The sequence below is a fragment of the Drosophila virilis genome, chromosome X, assembly GCF_030788295.1.
Source record: "Drosophila virilis strain 15010-1051.87 chromosome X, Dvir_AGI_RSII-ME, whole genome shotgun sequence".
In the NCBI taxonomy this organism is placed as follows: Eukaryota; Metazoa; Arthropoda; class Insecta; order Diptera; family Drosophilidae; genus Drosophila; species Drosophila virilis.
Window position 1 is genome coordinate 16,982,834 of NC_091543.1, and position 19,930 is coordinate 17,002,763.

The 19,930-nt window shown below is 38.0% G+C and overlaps 2 protein-coding genes across 5 annotated transcripts in view; one reads left to right on the plus strand and one right to left on the minus strand.

The window, feature by feature from the left end:
* Positions 1-19,930, minus strand: part of dnc (phosphodiesterase dunce) — a 210,619-nt gene that overhangs the window by 154,228 nt on the left and 36,461 nt on the right. The window lies entirely within an intron of this gene.
* Positions 7,933-13,335, plus strand: LOC138911785 (uncharacterized). 4 transcript variants are annotated; one of them, XM_070211265.1, is made up of 3 exons: positions 7,933-8,842; positions 8,909-9,462; positions 9,540-13,335. In XM_070211265.1, exons 1-3 carry the CDS (start codon positions 8,210-8,212, stop codon positions 9,643-9,645), a joined length of 1,293 nt encoding a protein of 430 aa, XP_070067366.1. In that variant the 5' UTR covers positions 7,933-8,209; the 3' UTR covers positions 9,646-13,335. The 4 variants fall into 4 exon arrangements, with proteins under 4 accessions (XP_070067366.1, XP_070067367.1, XP_070067365.1 ...); XM_070211266.1 differs by having other exon boundaries at positions 7,933-9,484; XM_070211264.1 differs by having other exon boundaries at positions 7,933-9,484; positions 9,552-13,335.

Below are 19,930 nucleotides of genomic sequence, written 5' to 3' on the forward strand. Positions count from 1 at the left end.
CAGAAAAGAAAATGGGCAGTTGTCTATTTTATTATTTTATAAATGAATTGCTTTTAAAAGTCAGATACATTAGATATACATCAGATACTGGGCAAATACCACAGATACCCTTATTGTTCCCTTACGTTTGCCAAATACATCTGGCTTATAGAGAGTGTAATGCTATATGTCATCCCACATGGCTATTTGTTATTACAAAGTCTATTCGATCCATCAGGCATTTGAATCATCATTTACATACCTCAACCCACAAACTATAATCGTTTTATTGCGCCGCACAACGTTTGAATTTACAATAATTGCGAGCTACGGGCAAATTACCGTGCATGTTTGACCTACGCTTCAAGTGTATACAGGTATTCTCGTCAATCACTCAATTAATTGAAGCATCTATGCATCAATCAAACTCAACTGATTTTCATTTAATGCCAATTTATTGATGTACATCGATTATTTTATGACGTGCATTGACTTTCTCGTTATCGTTGTTATTGTTGCGTTCGCCATTCATTACCGTCGTCGCCCAACTGGGCGGCTAGCACTGATAATTAACATTCCGTTTCCTATCCACCCCAAATTTGCTGGTTTATATGTATACAAATCACTATCTTCCCCCCCCCCCCTCTCTCTCTCTCTCTCTGTCTTTTCTTTTTTGCCGTTCTCTGTCTATCTCATCATCATCATCAATCACGTCGTCTGACGTCACGGCAGTTTGACAGCGATTGCGACACTTACAGCTGTTCATCAGTCCTGGCCCTGGTCAGCTTAAAGTGTCCATAATCGGAGCAGAAGTGCCTCCGAGAAGCTAATCGCCAAAAAGAATATAAATAACTGACATTTCGTTGCATAGTGTTTAACAGTACTGATATTAGCATTGGCATTCGATTTTCCTCAGTTGTATTATAATTCGGGAGTGTAGTTGAACCTTCTTCTAACTTACCCTCTATTAATTCAAGTTCTCTTAGCACGTGTTAGTTACAAAGTGTTAATATAAATGATGCCTGAGAGAATGTTTTAAGAGCGCTATTCTGTTTCGGAGGGAGCCTTCAAAATATTATATTTATAATATGAAACTATGAGAAAGTAATCAACCAAAGTACTAAATGTTAATGTAATTACCAAAAACCACCTGACATAAGTTCCCTCTTTTAGTTAATGACTCTTATTAAGGGAACTGTACAACGAGACTGGAATATTTCAGTTATTACATCATAGCTATTATGAGTAGGAGACAATGATATTCATAAGATAGAAAGAACTTTTTTAGATAATGTTTTATAAAAATCAAATACAACTGTATGTGCTGACTGAGTGACTGACTAAATGACTGACTAAATGACTGACTGACTGATTGATTGGTGCTCAACGCAAAGGCCAAACCGTAAGAGCTGATAAGCTGAAATTTTCACTGTATTTACCTTTTGTGTTGAAGATGCACGTAAAGACGGCTCGGGAAATTTCACCCGCATGTGTGGAAAAATCGCAAAACACGTTTGTATAAAAGTTTTTTGTTCACCATCCGATCGGTCTCAAACTCAATTTCAAAGATCGCTGTTCAAAATAATTTAAGGCGTATTTCACTCCTTTCAAAGAAATGCATTCCTCCTTGGGAAGGAATTTTGTTTAGCATCCGATCGGTCTCAAACTCAATTTCAAAGATCGCTGTTCAAACTAATTCAAGGAGTATTTCACTCCTTTCAAAGAGATGCATTCCTCCTTGGAGGAAATGGGGTACATAAGAGCTTAATGAATACGTGTTGAAAATTTCGCCCGCAACAGTGGTAAATTTGCCAAAAATGGTTGTAAGAAAGGTTTTGTTTGCCGTCCGAACAGTTTCACGGTCATTTTCAAAGATCTTTGGGAGAACTTATTTTATACGTACCACGGGCAAGGCAGGGCTATACCCACTATTAATAAATATAATGGTAATAACAAAGATAATGCTAATGATAATGATAATTATAGTTATAATGATAATAATAATAATAATAATAATAATAATATACTCAGAATAATATTAACTGCTTAAAGATTTTTTATGTTTAAGGAGAAATTCCTCTAGTTTACTACAGAAAATGTTATTCTTGCACTGACCTATAACCTTATATATAGTTTTTATTATTCCTCTCACAGATCCTTAGATTTGCCTGCGGTTTTCAATTTTGTTTTCTCGCTTACTTCGTTTTCCCCTGTTACGAGTGTGCTTCACAGCCGCTCCACTTTGTTTGCAGTTGGCTTTAGCCGTGTGGACAGGTTTGTGCGCATGTATGTTAGGGGCTTAAAAGGCACATGGACGATGGCCTACAGAGGAATGGCCTGAGTTGCGGTAGATATGGGAAAACAGAGCCACTTTTCGTGTGCCATTTTTTGCTGCCGTTACTGCTGCTGCTGCCTTTGTTGATGTGGATGTCCTTGCTGTTGCTTTTTACTGTTACACACAATTTGCGGTCGTGTCTGCGGCATTGCGTGCATTAAAATTTGACCCAAAATTCCGGCTATGAACTTTGCTGGCACGCCTGCGTGTGGCCAGGGCCTTGTGGGCGTGCCAAACAAGCTGTCAACGCATTTAATGCATAAAATTAATGCCCTGGCACAAGCGCAGCAATACAGAAGATGCTCCCCCATAAAACTAACCACAACTCGGTCACGTTCCATGCAAGTAAATGCCAACAGATTGTCGCACATAAATATGCGGAAATCGAGTGCAATATGACAGAAAATAAATAAAATTACTGCATATTATTGAACAAGAAATGTATGAAATTACCCCATTTTTCGGTAGATGAATTAAAATGAATTTAACTGACCCAGTTATTTGGGCAATTGTACGGCGTAGATACGTTTCGGAGTCTCCGCGAGATTATGAATGTCTCATTCTCATAGCCAAAGCCATATCTATCTATATCTATATCTATATCTTAGTCTAAAAATGATAATAATAACAACAATAATTACTATAGTAACAATAACAATAATTTTAAAAATAATCGGGGGGCAACTGGTCAATGCATAAAACAGTTTCATTAATTGTCCATTAGAGTCGACTTCATTAAGAAAATTTCATTTCAAACAAGCAATTTGCATTATAAAATTTCAATTATTTGTTTAAATAATGAATTCAACTTAATATGCAATTAATTTTAATGGCCATTAAAAATGTGCCACTCACAGACCGCACACACAGACGCACACACACTCACGCACACATACTAACGCACACACACACACACGCGTGGAGACTTTACGCTTCACGTCCTGCCCAAGAAGTATGCAGCAAAATTTTGCTGGCCATTTTAATAAATTGACAAATGGACTCAAACGGTAATAACACCCAACCATTTGGTCAATATTTTAAAATTAACACGTACACATACACACACAGACACACACACACACACACACACACATACACATACACACCAGCCGCGTTCGTGTTGCTTGTAACTATTTTTGTGTGGCGCCTTTCTCATTCATTGGATGTTCACATTTGTATATGGTGAATGCTGAAAATCGATAGCTGCCTCTGCTTCCACCTAATCCACTTCTATTAATAGACCAATAAGACCAGCAACAAAAACAGCCACCAGGTGGTGAGGCGCTCTGCTTGCTCTTGACCGCAGTTGAGTAAATTTTTAGCACATTTTTCAATTGCATAACAACAATTTAAACAGCTGCAACATTTAATTGTAAAAATTCCATCAACAGCTGCAGTCGGGTGAGCTACAGTGGAACAACAACAAGAAAATGACAAACTTAATATTTGCAATTCGATTGATGCTTGAAAGGATTGTGTTTTTTTTTTTTTTTTTTTTTTTGAACGTGGAAAATATTATAAATATAATAACCATTACGATTACAACTATATGTTTTATTAGATAAATTATGACAAAAGAGGCTTCCATATGTTTTCATTAGTGCAAATTCTTGATAATTTTAATCAAAGTAAAGACTTAATGTATTCCACAACAAAACTTAAACAGCACATTTTATGAAAACTAGTTTGCTCAACATGTCTCACGCACACAGTGTTGAACAACGGACGGCAAGCACGAGCTAATGCAAAGCTGGAAAACGCCAATATCACAAAAGCTGCGCAATGTGCCCCCGTTTTCACTATTATATCTACTTTATTTCAATATTTGAAAGCATTTTAAATGTATGCTAATTTGTCAAATATAATATAAAATAAAACAAAAAAATAGAACAATTCAAGCCAGCTAGATAATAATTGTAATATTATTGACAATGGCCAAAACAATACTATCGAGAGTATCAACCAGCAGCTGGCTGGCGGTGACAACACTGTGCAACACTTTTGCAGTTGGTTGCTGTCGCAGGGCCTGTTCGATTGTGGGGCTGTTTGATTAATTGATTGATGTTGTTTGCCTGATTGATCGATTGGCCTGCATTTGCATTTGCATGTGCATTTGCATTTGCGTATGCAGACGCAGACACACCGATGATATATTTCGCCACATCACAGTCTATGCATTTATGGCTAACAGCTGCTGCCGCAGATTGTTTTAAAGTATTCTTCGCTTGGAATTTGCTAGCAACTTGGGCAAACTCTAAGAAGCTTGAATTTCAACCGTGTTTCAATCGCTTGTCAGTCAAAGAAAATAAGATAAAACAACAACTGCAACTTGAAAATAACTTGAGTGTGCTATGTGTGTGTTGTTGTTGTATATTCACAAAACTGGACTGAAACTCGGAAACAATGAGACCCGTCCCTTGCAGCCTCAGCCTCAGCCTCGGCCCAAACTCAAACCGAAACTCGCACACAAATTTCCCAAAACTTTTCATAGTCATGCGCCGCCCATCCTCATCCCGCCCCACGAACGCTAGACCTTAGCGTGAATGTATCGTAGATAGTCGAAGATCCTTGTGCGACGCCCTCATGCACCAGCCCAACCGCCACCTGACCAGTTTCTCAGTCAAATTGGCCATTTTCATGAGGCAAATTACTTATGAGCAAGTTTCAGTTTGAACAAGCATAGACGTCCATCTATGCCCACTTCCAGGCGGCAAGTTGGCCAACTTCTTGAGCTTCTTCAGTTAGTTCTATGGCGGCGTCTCCATTGCTTTTATGGGACTGTCAGCATAACAAAGCAGCCCCAACTTATTCGCCGGCCGGCGGGCCATACAAATGGCTTCATTTGAGCAAGCTCTCAGTTATTTGTATGCGCGGCAAACAGTATACAAATTTTTTTCTGATTGCCCCTTGACAGTGGGGCAGACAAAGGTTTCCAACTTTCTATCCAAAATTCTCTGTCGCTTTCTCTCTCTCACACTCTCTCTATCTCTCTCTCTCTCTCTAGCTGTGACTGTCTGCAGGCATTTGTTTGTTTGCTCGTAAACATTTTGCCTGGCCTTGGCTTCATAAAAATAGTTGTAAATTTCAGACGAGCTGCATAAATTGCACGCCCTCAACTGGCCACGCCCATTTATTTTGGACAAAAGACGAAGAGCAAACTTGAGGAACTTCACACATCGTTTACCAGTCGAGCACTAAAAAAGTGACGCAACTTCTGCACACATTGTCAACAGTCGTAAATGCCTCACTCTTGGCCCAACCAAATTATCTTTGAAATAACTCGCATTTCCCGTTTTACACACGACACACGACGCACGACTTCATGGCATTCCACATCTACAAGCCAAGTCGTCAATTGCTCCAGGACATCTTACTTTGCCCAACAAGCAAAGCGACATTTTTTTGATTTGTTAAATTGATTTCAGAAATAAAATCAAATGTTTGTGAATGTAAATGAAGGATCGATAATAACTTGATTCCTTTTCAGGATAAACAAATGTGGAGTTTTCCTTTCCATTTATCTTTTACATACTCAAGGTTATTACCCGGCTTTGCCCGAGTTGATTTTGAAAATTTCAGTACAACACATTTTCACCTAAAGAAAATAATTCTCCTTGAACTGCGAAGACAACTCCCAAATGAATTATTACATAGATCTTCAGAGAAATGTTTGAAGTGTGTTTTAACCAATTATAACTGACTAATTATCCAAGGTCAAGCGTGCAAACTTATTAATTACAGCTGAGAGCCAGACATACAAAAATCAATTAGTCGGAATGAAAAAGTGTGCAACTGTTGCTGCCGGACAATTGTGACTGCTGCTGCTGCTGGTCAGACACAATTTTATTGTATAATGACATTTGATGATTTGGCTTGCAGCGTACAAGAAACTGCTCGTGTGGCGCCATCTGTTGGCAGGATTTGACAGCTGCTCCAGCCGCTGGCCTGGCTCCTTGGCAATCTTGGGATGCCTTGCCTTGCGCCAATTTCATTTTGCTTGCCAATGCGTGTGCACAACAAATTAAATTACAAAGCTGAGCAAATGTGCGTTAGGACACACACACACACACACACACAGGCACATACAAACACAACAAATAGAGATGGCGCGTGAAAAAATAGACAGGACCTGCACAGGCACACACACACACACACACACATGTTAGTCCAAAATTAAAATTATATGCATGAAATGAGCGCGAAATTGAAATGGAATGAAATAAATAAGCAACAACAGCAGCAACATGAACAACACCAACAACAACAACAACAACAACAAATTGTCAACATCGTTGTCGTGTTCGTTGCTTTCGCTTTCGCCTTCAGTTACATTTCAGTTTTGTGCTCGTCATTGCCACTTTGCCACATGGCAGGCAATTACATGCCCCTGTCCCACCTCTCTCTCACTCTCGCCCCTACCCAGAACTTCCATCTTTATACAGCTCCATTTCACTCTTACAGTATTTTCATTTCCTTTGGCCCAACAGAGTGCAGAACACAACATTGAGACACAAAGCAAGCTTTAAAGAGCGCATCAAGTAACATTTTCTTTCTTTCTGAAACAGCTTATTCCAGCGTTCACCATTGTCCGTCTATGCTTCTCCAAAAGGAAATCCATTCAAGATCGTATCATGAAACTGAGTTTATGTGTGCGTGCTATTCAAACGTAAACCGCCTCTTAACATATCCTTGAACTTGGATAAATGGAGCTGTTAGCACAAATTTCATCAGAATGCCAGCGATAGATGGCAAGATGGGACGGTTAGATTTTGCTTGCGAAGTTCTAAATTCCTTGTAGCAGATATGTAATATTAATGCTCTTTAGTTTTTAATCTGTCTTCAGACAACTCTCTTATCGCACGATTGTGCCCATGGAACCTATTTTATATCAAAATTTCTGCGCTGAGCAGCTTTTACTTTACTTTGAATCGCCCGCATTTCACTTAAATTTTCTTTACCCAAAGCAGCAAAAACAGTCAAACCAAAAATCGTTAGACATAAATATCTTTAAAGGAAGACCCAGCCAAATAATTGATGCTCCCACAATTCAATTTATCTAAACATATTTGGTAGCTGAGAATTTTTAGTAGAGCTCAAATTAAGAGCACATCAGGTATATTATACTTTACAGATATTATATTCAAAATTTTGTACCAGAAACTGATTTCAAGGATGAATAAATCTAAGTTTACGAACCGCATTCCAAGGCAAGGTGTTCAATTGAATCGCAGTCTTGGTTCGGAGCAAAAACTCAAAGTTCATTGATATCTGGACCAAAATGTTATTATGATCAGCATATTTATAAACACACACAAAGATGTCTCTTCAGATATCACCCTCAAGATATCTGCTTAAAATCTATACAAAATTTGTTGAAAACACTATAATACCCTCGGCTGGGGCTTGTAAGAAAAGTAACTACAATGCGTGCATTAGATGCCTTCTTGACTCCCACTTGAAAAAGGTTCACACTTAACCATCCGGAGATTGTCTCGAGCAGCACTTAGAACGACTGCCATAGTCAGAGCTTTAAGTGCACGTTGCACGTATTTTAAAGCTTTAGTTGAAGGTCGCGAGCGGCGTGGGGCAAGTATCGGAAATGTGCGTTCCACATACTGTAATAGGATAAGAGCATCATTGGTAACCCTAGCCAGGGTATTATAGTGTCACTATCTATGTTAATTATAACAGTACGATAAGTAAATATCGATAAAGAAAAGCGGCTGCAGAGAAGAAGTGGAAGGCAGTCTCTCTACAGTACTAGCAGTAAGAAGACGTGTTGTTAAAAATAAAAAGGCAACCCGAACATAAGTTAAATCAACGAAGAAAATCATACTATTACAATATCAGAAGTGGGATTGACTCAGAAAAAAAAAAAAAAAAAAACACAACAAAATGGAAAATATAAATATAAATGACGTGTCAATAGCGACATTGAAAAGTTGGTTGGCATTACTAAATTTGCCAACAGAGGGTACCAAAACTGAGCTGATGGCGAGATTAAATAAGGTACCAGTGGATATCCGAGACGATGCTGCAAAGGAACTTGAAGTTCAACGTAACAAGGAACAGACAATTGAGGCTCAAAATGAGTTGCAAAACATAATGCAACAACAGCGTGACGAAATAGCAAATGGCGCCGAGATGCTGAAATTGATGCGTCTCGAAATTGAAGCGTCTCGAAAATTCCTAGAAGAATTTCAAGTAACGGTGAACCGCAACTCGCACATCGGCGGGAGCGACGGGGGAGAGCAAGAAAGTGAAGTCGGCGATTTATTGCAGCTAGAGGATGGTCACACTGAAGAAAGACCACGGTCGACGGATGGCAACGCTGGTGCAGCTGATTACACTGGAACGGATGGCAACGCTGGTGCAGCTGATCACGCTGGTGCAGCGGGCAACGCTGGGGCAGCTGGAAGGATCGACGAAAGTGGCAACGCTGTCGGAGGCAACTTAAATAATTGCATCCAAACTGGAGCGATGATGTTAGCCAAGGAAATTTTATTAGAATTTACTGGAGAAAGTGAGGTGCGTAAATGGGTAATGCAATTCTTCAATGTGGCCAAGATCTACAGACTAAATGATATGCAACAGCACTTGCTTTGTATAAGCAAATTGAAAGGCGGTGCTTTGAAGTGGTTGCATGCAGACCCTATGCGCATCATTGCTCCGATTGACGAGATGCTAAATCAATTGGTTTTGGCCTTCGGGGGAGGATTTTCGAAGTCGGAACTACGACAGAAGTTCGAGGATCGGGTTTGGAAACCAGATGAGGTGTTCGCCACATATTTTAGCGAAAAAAGCATATTGGCACAGGACATCAACATTGATGTAGAGGAGTTAATGGAGGGTATTATTCGAGGCATACCTTGCGAAAACTTGCGCACTCAAGCTAGTATGCATTGCTTTACCAATCCGGCTCAAATTTTACGTGCGTTTGCAGCTATAAAGTTGCCAATTAAACGGGTACGAAACCATGTAGTGAAACAAACTGCACAGGAAGCACAGGCGGACAAACAACAACGTTGCTACAATTGCAATGTTAAGGGCCATTGGGCCAAAGATTGTTTAAAGCCCAAACGGGAGGCAGGATCTTGCTATGCGTGCGGCTCAAAGGATCATTTAATAGCAGGATGTCCAAATAAAAAGTATGATATGGAAAACAAATATGTAAGATACTTAAGAATTCATTTTAGTAACTCATTTAACAAATCAATAATTGCAGAATGCCTTATAGACTCTGGCAGCCCTATTTCATTTTTAAAGGAAAAGTTTGTGCCATTAAAAGTAAAGCGTATGCCAGATGCAAATTCGTATGTAGGTTTAAATGAAAGTAAATTGAAAAATTTTGGAAAAATTTTATGTTTTATGAAGAAAAAGTTAATAAATGTTTATTTTAATGTTATAATTGTGGCAAATGAGTCTATGAGGTATGACGCTGTGCTTGGTAGAGATTTTATGGATTCTTTTGGTTTAAATATTGATTTAAGAACATTAAAAATTGTGAACGGGCATAAAGTTGATCACCAGAATAATGGTAAAAATGATATCATAGCTACAAGCTACAAAGAAAAACAAAAAAAAGTGGACGATGAAGATATCAAACACGAGCAAAATGAAACTATATTGTTAAATGATAAAATCGTTAATAAGGAAATAGTCAGTAATGAAACTGGTAGTGATGAATTAGTTAGTGAGAAAATTGTTAGTCCGGAAACGCTTGGTGATAAAGTTGGTAGTGATGAGATAGTTAGAAATAAAATAATTAGTGGTGAAATAGTTAGAAATGAAGTGATTGGGATCGAAACTGTTAGTGATGAGATAGTTAGTTATGGAGAGCTTAAGCTCGAACCTGATAGTGAAGAAGTTGTTAGTGATGAAATTATCTATAATCAAACCGGGATTGAAAAAGTGATTATAGAAGATATAGGAAACAGTGCAGTTAAAATTAATAATCATGTTAATGAAGCGCCAGTGAATAGCGAAATCATGGGAGTGTTAGAAGAGAATTTTGAGAAGGATATCTTAACAATAAGTTGGGAAGATTCTAACAAAAGAGAAAATATATATATTTTAAGTGAAGATATTGATTACAGCACAAAGTGTGAATTTGAAAATTTATTTGAAAATACTTATGTAAAAGCGAAAAGGCCAAATCAGCCAAAATTAAGACATGAGTTAAGCATAAGATTAGAAAACGACAAAGTATTTAATTGTACACCTAGGCGGTTATCTTATATGGAAAAAGAAAAGTTGCAAGAATTATTAGACGACTATTTAAAAGATGGAATCATTAGGCCAAGTTGTTCAGAGTATGCATCACCTATAGTACTAGTGAAGAAAAAAACTGGAGACATGAGGTTATGTATTGATTTTAGAAGACTGAACAAAATTATATGTAGAGACAACTACCCGCTACCATTGATCGACGATTTATTAGACAGACTATGCGGAAAAACAGTATTTTCAAAGTTGGATCTAAAAAACGGGTATTTTCATGTTTTTGTTAATGAGCAATCTATTAAATACACTTCATTTGTTACCCCTTTAGGACAATATGAATTTCTTAGGATGCCCATGGGTTTAAAAACTGCGCCACATGTATTTCAAAGATTTGTTAATAACATATTTTGTGATATGATAAAAGATAATAAGGTAATTGTTTACATGGATGATATTATGATAGCAAGTACAAACATAAAGGAACACATGGAGACCTTAAAGGAAGTGTTTATAAGACTGGTGCAAAACAAATTAGAGTTGAAATTAGATAAGTGTGAATTTTTTAAAAGCAGCGTTAAATATTTAGGATTTGTGGTGGATAGTAAAGGCGTTAGGGCTGATGAAAAAGGGTTAGAAGCGGTTAAATCCTTTCCAATACCAAACAAAATTCAGGGAGTACAAAGTTTCCTAGGGTTATGCTCCTACTTCAGGAGGTTCATTTTAAACTTTTCTATATTAGCTAAACCCTTATATGATTTATTGAAAAAAGATAAGAAATTCAAGTTTGGAGAAGAGGAGTTTAAGTGTTTTAATATGTTAAAAGATAAATTGTTAGAGGCGCCAGTACTATCAATATATAATTACAAAGAAGAAATAGAACTACATTGTGATGCCAGCGCAGTGGGATTTGGGGCTGTTTTATTTCAAAAAAAAGAAGATAGGAAATTACACCCGATTTTTTATTTTTCTAAAAGAACAACCGAAGTAGAGTCTAAATATCATAGTTTTGAGTTAGAAACGCTAGCCATCATTTACGCATTACGCAGATTTCGTATATATCTGCAGGGAAAACGATTTAAAATAATGACAGATTGCAACTCTTTAACTTTAACGCTTAACAAAATAGATTTAAATCCGAGAATTGCTAGATGGGCGTTAGAACTACAAAATTACGATTTTGAGTTAGTGCATAGATCGGGCAAGCAAATGCAACATGTGGATGCGTTAAGCAGATGTTATGAGGACATTTTAGTTATTGAATCCAATAGTTTTGAGGACAATTTAGTTATTTGCCAAAGCAAAGATGACAAACTGGTAGATATTAGAAAGATGTTAGAAAAAGAAGAGCACAAGCTATTCGAAATGAGAAATGGGGTCATTTACAGAAAAACAAATGATGGCAGATTAGTTTTTTATGTACCAAAGGATATGGAAGAACATGTACTTTACAAATATCATGATGAGTTGGGACATGCTGGGAGAGATAAGATGATCGATGCCATTGGAAAGAGTTACTGGTTCCCATATATTAAGGAAAAAGCAATAAAGCATATAGGGAATTGTTTAAAATGCATTGCCTTCGCCCCCAAGACGGGTAAGAGTGAAGGACTATTACATAGCATACCGAAAGGAAACAAACCGTGGGAGATGATCCATATAGACCATTATGGACCAATTAATGCAGGAAGGGCTAATAAATATATATTGGCGGTGGTTGACGGATTTTCAAAATTTGTTAGACTATATACAGCAAAGACAACAAGTACGAAAGAAGCGATTAAGGCATTAAAAGATTATTTCAGAGCGTATAGTAGACCTAAGTTCATTGTATCGGACAGAGGGAGTTGTTTTACTGCAAAAGAGTTTGATGAATTTTTAAAAAATGAGGGAGTAACGCATATTAAAATAGCAACGGGTTGTCCGCAAGCAAATGGTCAGGTGGAAAGGTTGAATAGAGACTTGGGTCCGATGATGGCAAAAATGGCGGAGCCAGAAAATGGTTTACATTGGGATGTTATTATAGAAAATGTTGAATATGCAATAAACAACACACAACACAAAAGCATAAAGAAATTTCCAAGCGAAATGTTATTCGGATTACAACAGAAAGGAAAAGTTGTTGATGAATTAAAAGAAAAATTAGAAGAGTTTACACAGGTGAACACGTGTGATAAAAGAAATTTAGAAAATATAAGAAAGAGTGGAGAAATATATCAAAAAGAAGCTCAAATCAGAAATGAAGAGCGGATTAATAAAAAGAAGAAAGTATCAGTAGAATATAAAATAGGTGACTATGTCATGGTAAAAAATTTTGATAGCACACCAGGAGTTTCAAAAAAGTTAATACCAAGATATAAAGGGCCTTATAGTATAGAAAAGATTTTAAAAAATGATAGATACTTGTTAAAGGATGTAGAAGGCTTTCAATTATCTCGCAACCCGTACGTTGGTATCTGGAATAGCCAAAACTTTAAGCATTGGATGCGAAAATAGGCAATAAGCATTAGTTATAAAGATAGATACACATATAAAAGACAGAGATCGGGAGCTCTCTTTGTCAGGATGGCCGAGTTGTAATAGGATAAGAGCATCATTGGTAACCCTAGCCAGGGTATTATAGTGTCACTATCTATGTTAATTATAACAGTACGATAAGTAAATATCGATAAAGAAAAGCGGCTGCAGAGAAGAAGTGGAAGGCAGTCTCTCTACAGTACTAGCAGTAAGAAGACGTGTTGTTAAAAATAAAAAGGCAACCCGAACATAAGTTAAATCAACGAAGAAAATCATACTATTACAATACGGCGGATGTGGCAAAAGTTGTCGCTGATAGTCATTGTCAGATGCTCAGCACTTGCTGTCGCATACCAATTATTGTGCCCGCTTTCAGGCTCTTTCTCTCTGTCCCTCCCTTTGCCTCTCTTTCTGTTTCTCTCTCTTGCCTCAGTTTGTCGCCCATATTTATTTAGCTGAGTCAACTGCTGGCCGCCTATTTGTATGCAATTAATTTTGTTCACCGAATGCAAAGACTTTAAGCAAATCAAGTAAATTACCAGCATAATAACACTCCCCCTCTCTCCTACCACGTACCTGCTATAATTTTTCCTCAAGACCCTCTACCCACCCCCGCTTTTGACGCTTTCATCCTTCGGCGCACTGACCCTCAAATGGGCAGCGCCTGTCAACGCCCTAATGAAAATTGATGTTATATGATTTACACTTTCATTTTGTTTTGTTGACTTTGGACCAGAAATAAATGAACATTTGTGCCACGTTAACAGCAAAAGGCCGAAAGCGGCGAAAAAGGAAAGACGGAAAAAAAAAACATTAATTGCATTTGCTTGAGAGCACATTAGCCAAGTTTTTATCAAAATTAATATTATTTTCTACTTAAGGCCAAGAACGCTGCCACCAAACCAACAGCTAGCTATTAAAATCTTAACAGGCTTAGTGAATATTTATATTTCTTTTTATGCATATGCACCTATGATTAATAGCCTGCCAGATGGTATTATACTTAAGTGACGGAATGTGTTAAGCTTGGTAGAAAACACTGCCGATCATATAAGTTGTGATATCTAATCTAATCAGTGGCTATAGTCGATTCGATATGGGCAGACTGAAATCTGTCCATCTTTTTCTTGCAGACAGTATATATGTGTATATATATCAGCCAAATCGGACCACTATATCATGTGGCTGACATAGGCCCGATCAATAATTAAGGTCAACAACATTTTTTTTATTTTCTTGGCATTTTTTAGTTTCTGTGGCATCGCAATGTTTGGAACAATGGTCCATGGAAAGAAAATATCCTGCTTAAATACAGCGCCTATGTGCGTAACTAGCATTCATATACTAACATCTCTGCAATGGCAAAACAAATCGGACTAAGATATCATATGGTTCGTATAGAAACAATCGGTTAGAAAAAAAGTTTTTCTTCTGAGCCAAATGTCTTCATGTGTTTCTGATAATCTTTGGCCAGCCGAAGTTCTTTTCTGATTCATGAACTTTTTGAAAATCGAATTATTAGAGAACTTAGTACTCAACTTTTCTAAAGATTCTTTTTCTTAACTAAAACTGCATTCGATTTCCCCGAAATTTCAGATCTTGTCAGCACAATGTGAAAGCTGTGGCTCGAAGCTTGTTTGCAGCTTATTGACAAGTTAGCAGAGCGAATCGAGTTTTTGTAAAAGACATATTTGACAGTTAATCTGAAGCTATTTGTTTGTTTGGTTTTCCTTTGTTGCTTATCAAATTTGCACAGTTGTGTCAGATGCAAGAAAGTCAGTTTGCAATCTGCCCGCAATTCCACAATTTACAATATTTAAAGAGATGCACACAACAAAAAATGATACCAAGCCAAGTTTTAATAAAATATTTTGCTCAGACCTGATCCAAATTGTGGCACAATATCGCCGTAGCGAAGTGGTACAGTCAAGCTTACCTAAAATAGAAAAAAAAGATAAAAATAATGTTAGATTGCGCGACTGAGTAATTGTTTTTTTTTTTTTTTTTGTGTTGATGGGCACTTAAATAATTTTGAATGGTCGTTTTTTAATGCGACTAATTGCCAGGTTTACTTTTTGTGTTATTTTTTCATTTACATTTACATTTACATTTACAAATTCCAGTGACAGTTGCGGGTGTGTGTGGTTGTTGCTTGGGGAAAATTTAACATAGCTGTGGTCGGTCGGAGGGCTATTAACTGTCAGTGGCAGTTGCAGGTGAGGCAGGTCAGGAACAACCAACACAGATGCTCCTTGCGGTTAGAACTAAGCCACAGAAATACACAGCAACTGACAAACACACAAACACATACATGCACACACCCACTTCCGGCTGGGCCATTAGAGAGAAAGAGGAGGTGGGAGGCAGGACATTTGCTGTGCGGTTGACCCAACCCTCCAGCTGTATGGCATTTGCGATGTTGTTTTCTGTATATTAATTATTTATGTAACGCGTACCGCTGCGTATACGTAATATTGCTATAATGCTTTTAAGAACGCGAGCTGGCAGCAGCGGAAGTGGCACGAATACTTTTACTGATTAAGCCATGCAGCAGAAACTCATCATGGGACACAAATTCTGACAGTCTGACAGCAGTCGCCCAGCCAACTCCACTGGCGCCCACTTTGCACTTATATCCGCACATTCACATTCAAATTCACCCGAAATCCCAGAGAAAAGTGTCAAAGAGCCGTCAGGGCTGGCTCTCGCCGTCGAAATTCTCAACTGAGGTGTGGCAGATACTTTCACATACCTCTTCACATACTAAAAGCGGCATTACAAAAAAAAAAAAAATAAAAGAAAACAAAACGTACATTTTGAGATCCGATTTACAATTCAGTTCACAAAACGACGCAGCAATGTGGATTGAAGCAAAAACAGTGCAGAAGAAAAATCAAAAGCGATAGACAACAGTTTGTGTCAATCCTATCGTCTATCGTGAACAAAGAGTAGACGCGTGTAGCTATATGTGCTAGATAAGGATAAAGATAGCAAAGCAACGTAGTCCTTTAAATGTAAGTTAAGATCCTGAAAATCGGATAGAATCATGACGAGCAAAAAAGCAATAGAGAGACTTCAACAGACGCTTAAAGTATTCACACCAAAAACACTTTAAAAATCACTTAAGTTCATGAAAATCACACAGAAAGGCGACATTTGGCGCAAGCAAAATATCAGGACGTGTTTGAGAGGGAAGTGAGGGTTAAAGGAAGAACTGAATATGCGCAGAGCTTATTTATCATATTACTAATTTTATATCAAGCGAATCAATATTTGCCACACTCTTCAACTTATAACCTTTTTTACGTATTTGCTTACAGTTGGGTCCTCATGTTTGTCATTTGCATTGTCAGCGTCATTCGATATTTGGTTTATCCGCAGGCGGCATACGTTGCCTCTGGCCCTCTGTTTGCAGATGTGTTCAGCACGTTTTGCCATCTTCAGTTGCGGCACGTCTTGGGACAAAACCCAAAACCACAAACAGAGCCAAAGTAAAATGCAGCTAACCACAGTCTTAACCAAAAGGCAAAAGCCCATCAGCAACTGCAAAACCCCAACAAAGTCACAATACCACAGCCACAGAAACTGCCCGCTGCGCCCAGCCCTTGGCGGTTAATTCAACTCCAGGCAGCGACTGTTCATTGAATTAACTAAATGAAATTTGAACGTGTCTAGCTGAAAGAATGGCAAGTGGACTGATTAACCGACTGAGCGCCCTACCGACAAAAGCTGCTTATGGAAATTTACCAGTCCGACCAAGTCTGGCCCCACAAATACCCATTCTCTGTCACTAACGAACCTCTCGCTCCCTTAACTACCCATTTCTGATTAGACCTTGGCAAAAGCACACGATTCGATTACATTTAATTGCAGTGCGAGCAACTTACAAATGTCAATTTATGACAATTGGCTTACACGGGAAATTGTGATGCGGGAAGCAATGCGGGGCCATAATAGGTATATCAATTACACATTATTCACTTGAGCCACATTAAGGTCCTGTGCATAAACATTGTCAAGGCTTCAATTCAATAATTAAACTCATTGATAATATAAATAGATTTTATTCATCTATTTATATAAAATTGTATTTCTTGGCAGATTGACTTAATGGCTTAGTGATTAATAGCTGCCATTATATGGATAATTCCACGCGAAACTGTGGAAAATTGGTGGAAAACTTCATGGTTTGCCATTCCATTTGCTTTGAGCTCGTTTAATAAAGTTTATCATTTTAATGCAATTTAAACTTTTTCCATTTAAATCGCCAATTTTCTCTCCTGGGCGCAAGATTTTTGACTGCAATGTTCTCTTGAATTCTAGAAAATCCACGCCGTAAAGTGAAATTGGGCTTTCAATGGAAAAACTTAAGCAGGTAAGTAAAATAGTGGAAAAGTGATGAGGTAAACGGGCAAAACCGGAAGGTAGCTGCTCCTCTAATATATTTCAAGAGAGTTTTATTATTTATAAATTAAATAAAGTAAAGTCAAGAATAATAATAAACTAAATATCAAGAATAAGGAGTGATTTTTGCTCTATCACCACAATTAGTGTTTATTCTAAAAGCTTCAATCAAATAAATGAAAAATCCCCTCGCCAACGATGAAGGCTGCAAAACTAATCATTTTCGTAGCACACAATGCAGGGATTCATCATGTCTTTTTAATTTGTTTGGTATATTAAATGTCTGTTGTTGCAGTCGCTCGCTAAGTTTCAATGGAAACTTGCTGCAGACAATAGAAAACATTGTGGCTTTTATGCGTTAATTTGTGCTAAGCGAAATATAAGCGTTTGCTGCATTAAGTTGATAAGGCATCCATCAAAGTTATGTTCGCGCGCGGATGGCGAAAACAATGTTGCATTTAAGCGGCGATTAAATGCGCATAATTAACTGGAATATCGCCAAGGTAATGAAAGTCAAATAAACTGGCTAATTGTGGCGACGGACTTCACCTTAAACAACAAAGGCAACAAACACTACAACTGTAACTGAACACTTGCAACTTGCACTGCCAGCCCGTTGCCCAAGGTCAAGGGGCAGCGTGGCGTATGCGCAATATTCAGCAAAGGACAAGCAGGACAGCAAATTAAATACAAAATATAATAAAGGAAGAAAACTATTGAGATGTTTACCCAACAAGCTGCGCCTCACTATTTATAGGCAGTTGATATCCTGTAAAAACTGTACCCAAGTCAAGCGCTGCTTTGGATGGTGAATGGAGCATGGATGGAGGGAAGATGAATATATTTCATTTAGCATTTATTAATTTAACTCTCTTCTCTCTCTCTCTCTCTCTCTTCTCTCTCTCTCTCTATGCCTCTCAAACATTAAATCTCATATGATTGGAATGTGCTCGCAGCGGGGTACAGGGTATCTGCTGTATTACACTTGCACGCTTCTAGCTTGGTTCAGTGACGTCATTCCAATAACAATAACAACATAAACCGCAATGTAAATGAAAAACTTCTTGTGTATATTAGTTTGCCGCTTCCTGTCATAAAAATTGCGGCTTGTCATGCGATTTCTTTGGCTGATGACGTGTATGACGGCGACGCTCTTGGTAATGGTGACGGCGGCAAGGTTATGCCAAGAGTTGAACCAAAGCTGCTTAGGCTTGAACCGTGCCTTTCCTCTCGACCCACTACCCGTTTACCCCAGCACAGCTTAAGTCCCAAGCGAAACATGGTACGCAACGTAGGCTGAAAACAAAATCGAAATGAAACGAAACGAAATTCAGACTGAACCCTTTGCATAAGCTGTTAGCCGACTTATGAGTATATTCACTTTGCATTCACTTTCATTTCAATTAAAAAGCTGACAGACACACACACACACGCACACACACACACGCACGCACACATTCGTCAACGTCCTTTTTTAGCTGTGCAGCCCTTTCAACGAAAATGAGGTACAACAACTTTATACTTAATTTATATGTATGAAAAAACTTTCTGCAAGTTGTGCCAGTAAATTGCGTCTTCTTCTTCCTTTGGTAATATAATTTTCAGCTTGTTGAGAAACATCTAAAACATATACATAAAAATAAGAAGTTATGTGTATATAGTGAAATTTCGCTACACTTATTTGTTCTCAAGTCAATTTAGTCAAGTTGGGCATTTGAAGTTGCACAATTTGTAATTTTTGTTTTGCAGCACAATCTGGTTGAATCCAATCTGTGGCTTTCGTTTATTTAATTCCTTTATATAATTATGCCAGACGCATTTTCATTTTAATATTTCTGTTCTTTTATTTTATTTTTGTTATATTTTTGCTTTTCTTTCAGCTTTGTTGCTATACTTTCTTGTATTTGTTGTGCTTATAATTCAGTTTTATTTATTTCATTATTTCAAGCATTTTCCATTTTCATTTCTGTTGCTGCTGTCAGAGCCACGCGCACTCAGCCCCGCCTACCGCCCTCGCTCCGTCCCTTTACGTTGTCCTCCTAACGCATCCTGCGGCATATCCTTTTAATTGAAATACACTCAACAGCCCCAGAGGCCCACCTATTTTCGAGCTACCCCAACTGCCGACTCCAGACTACCGACTGCCAACTGCCGACTGCCAACTGCTGACTGCCGACTGGCGCTGACTTTATACAGAAATAATAACAATAACAATTTAAATTAAGTGCAACAAAGCGACAGCAAATTTGAGTAAGTAATCGTTTTTAATTTAATAAGTACGTGACAGTCGACACATTTATAAGGACCCCAGACCCTCCCCCGCAGCCATACATTGGCAATCTCCACTCTTATGGCGAAACATGCAAAAGTCATTTCGGTTACAAAATTGCGAATATGTAGATGTGTGTTTGTGTGTCAATGTGTGAGTGTGCTTTTATAGGTAAGTGTAGAAACATGAAAAGCTTCATTTTTTGT

Excerpts from the sequence above, each read along its gene's own strand:
- LOC138911785 (XM_070211262.1), top strand. The coding sequence starts at position 8,210 with ATGGAAAATATAAATATAAATGACGTGTCAATAGCGACATTGAAAAGT. Across the intron at positions 9,463-9,539 it reads GCAGGATGTCCAAATAAAAA|AATGCCTTATAGACTCTGGC; the intron begins GTATGATATGGA and ends CAATAATTGCAG.